We start from the raw sequence: 1,984 nt of genomic DNA on the forward strand, positions 1-1,984 counted from the left end.
TGATCTAAGTTCTCTCTAGAGCAACCTCTCTAAAAGCAACTCCTCTCCTTCTCTTTCTCTTACCGGTGATCATACTCCTAGTCCTAGTCTTCTCAGAAGCTGACTTTCAGTGCCACCAAACCCTCTGCCAACGTACTTCGGTCCTAGTCTCCTCGGGAGCCGACGGTAGTGCCCCAACCACAACGGTTACAGAACCAGCCAAGCAAGGGTAACGCCCTAGCAACCCAGCCAAGCTAAAGTCACGCTTTAGCAAGTTCTCCTTACTTCCCAGTGGTTCTCGCTCTGCTCGATCTACAACATCGAGTATCGATTGTGATTTTCAAGAAGCTCAGCAAAAGTCCTCGCCACGAGGCACAAAAAATCCCTCGACGAGGTTGGTGCTCTCCTTGTCTACAATCGCTCGACAGAAGTTAGGTCAAGGGACACCCCCGACGACCGCAACCGACGGTGCTGGCACGCCCACGCGAGAAAAGAGACTATTGATCAGCTGCAACAAAACTAGAGCCAAACACCAAGCATCCTCCGTAACCAAATAGCTTGACATGAACTCGAAGCAACTGCAACAAACTCAGCTTCAGTGGTTGACAATGTCACTACTTGTTGCTTCTTTGTTGACCACGAGATAGCTCCTGAACCCATCATAAACACAAACCCAGACGTACTCTTTCTATCGTCCATATAACTCGCATAATCACTATATGTGAAGCCACATAAACTTGGACTTTGAAGCTTCTTATAAAAAATTCCAAAATCAACAGTACCTTTCAAGTAGCGCAGTATCCTCTTCACTGCTAATAGATGATCCTCAGTAGGTTTCTCCATGTACCGACTAACCATACTCACAACAAACATAATATCTGGCCTTGTGGTAGTTAAATACATCAAACTTCCAACTATTTGCTTGTAGAGCGTGGCATTCACCTTCTTTCCTGACCCATTCTTTGTAAGCTTCAGACCCACTTCAGTTGGAGTACAAACCGAATTGCAATCCCCCATTTTGAATCTCTGTAGAACTTCAAGTGCATACTTCTTCAGTGAGATAAAAATTCCTGCTAATGATTGCAAAATTTCTATGCCAAGAAAGTAACGCATTAACCCCAAGTCTCTCCATCATGGACTTCTTGAAAGCATCATCGAACATAAGGCTATCATTACTAGTATATATATGAGATCATCCACATATAAACACACAACAAGTATTCTGCATCATCTCCTAACTTAATATAAAGTGTGAGTTCATAAGGACATTTGCAAAACCCTTCTTTGACAAATTAAGCATCAATACAGCTGTATCAAGCCCTTGGTGCTTGCTTTAAACCATATAATTCTTTCTTTAGTCTATATACCTGAATTTCTGAGCCTTGCTTTACATATCCAGGGGGTTGATTGATGTACACTTCTTCTTCCAGCTCCCCATGCAAAAATACTGACTTCATATCAAGCTGACAAACCAGTCAAGAGTTCTGAGTAGCCAAACATAACACCAACTGCACTGTATCAAGCTTCCCATGTATCATTTTTCTCAATTGAATTCATCTCTGCATCCATAGATTATCTCTACTTTGTCTCCTTAGCAGCTTCTTCATACTTTATTGGATCACAATAAGAAAACAAGGCTAAATGAGCAATTGCTTCATCATCTGTTAGCTTACCTCCACTCTCATAATCGATCATCCAAGCAGGCCTCTTCCTTTCACGTTGAGCTCTTGGACTACGTGGACTTACTGGCTAGACCTCGCTTGGAATTCTTGTTGCTACAGGTGATGGGCTTTCATTTGGTGCTTCCAACTCATAATTTGTCTCACTGCCAATTCTCCCTTCATCAAGAATTAATAGAACTTGCTGCTATCTAGTACCATTCCAATCCCATGAACTCTCCTCATCAAACACAACATCACAACTAATAATAATTTTCTTGGTAATAGGATTAAACAATCTGTAAGCTTTAGATTCTTCACTTACCCTAAGAGAGATGCACTTCACT

The 1,984-nt window shown here is 42.0% G+C and overlaps 1 protein-coding gene across 1 annotated transcript; it reads right to left on the reverse strand.

Moving 5' to 3' along the window:
* Positions 1-498: 498 nt before the first annotated feature.
* On the reverse strand, positions 499-996 carry LOC121052811 (secreted RxLR effector protein 161-like). The gene has a single exon (XM_040518696.1). It carries the CDS (start codon positions 994-996, stop codon positions 499-501), a length of 498 nt encoding a protein of 165 aa, XP_040374630.1.
* Positions 997-1,984: the final 988 nt, after the last annotated feature.

The sequence above is a fragment of the Rosa chinensis genome, chromosome 1 (genome assembly GCF_002994745.2).
Source record: "Rosa chinensis cultivar Old Blush chromosome 1, RchiOBHm-V2, whole genome shotgun sequence".
NCBI lineage: Eukaryota > Viridiplantae > Streptophyta > Magnoliopsida > Rosales > Rosaceae > Rosa > Rosa chinensis.

Excerpts from the sequence above, each read along its gene's own strand:
- LOC121052811 (XM_040518696.1), bottom strand. The coding sequence starts at position 996 with ATGGGGGATTGCAATTCGGTTTGTACTCCAACTGAAGTGGGTCTGAAG.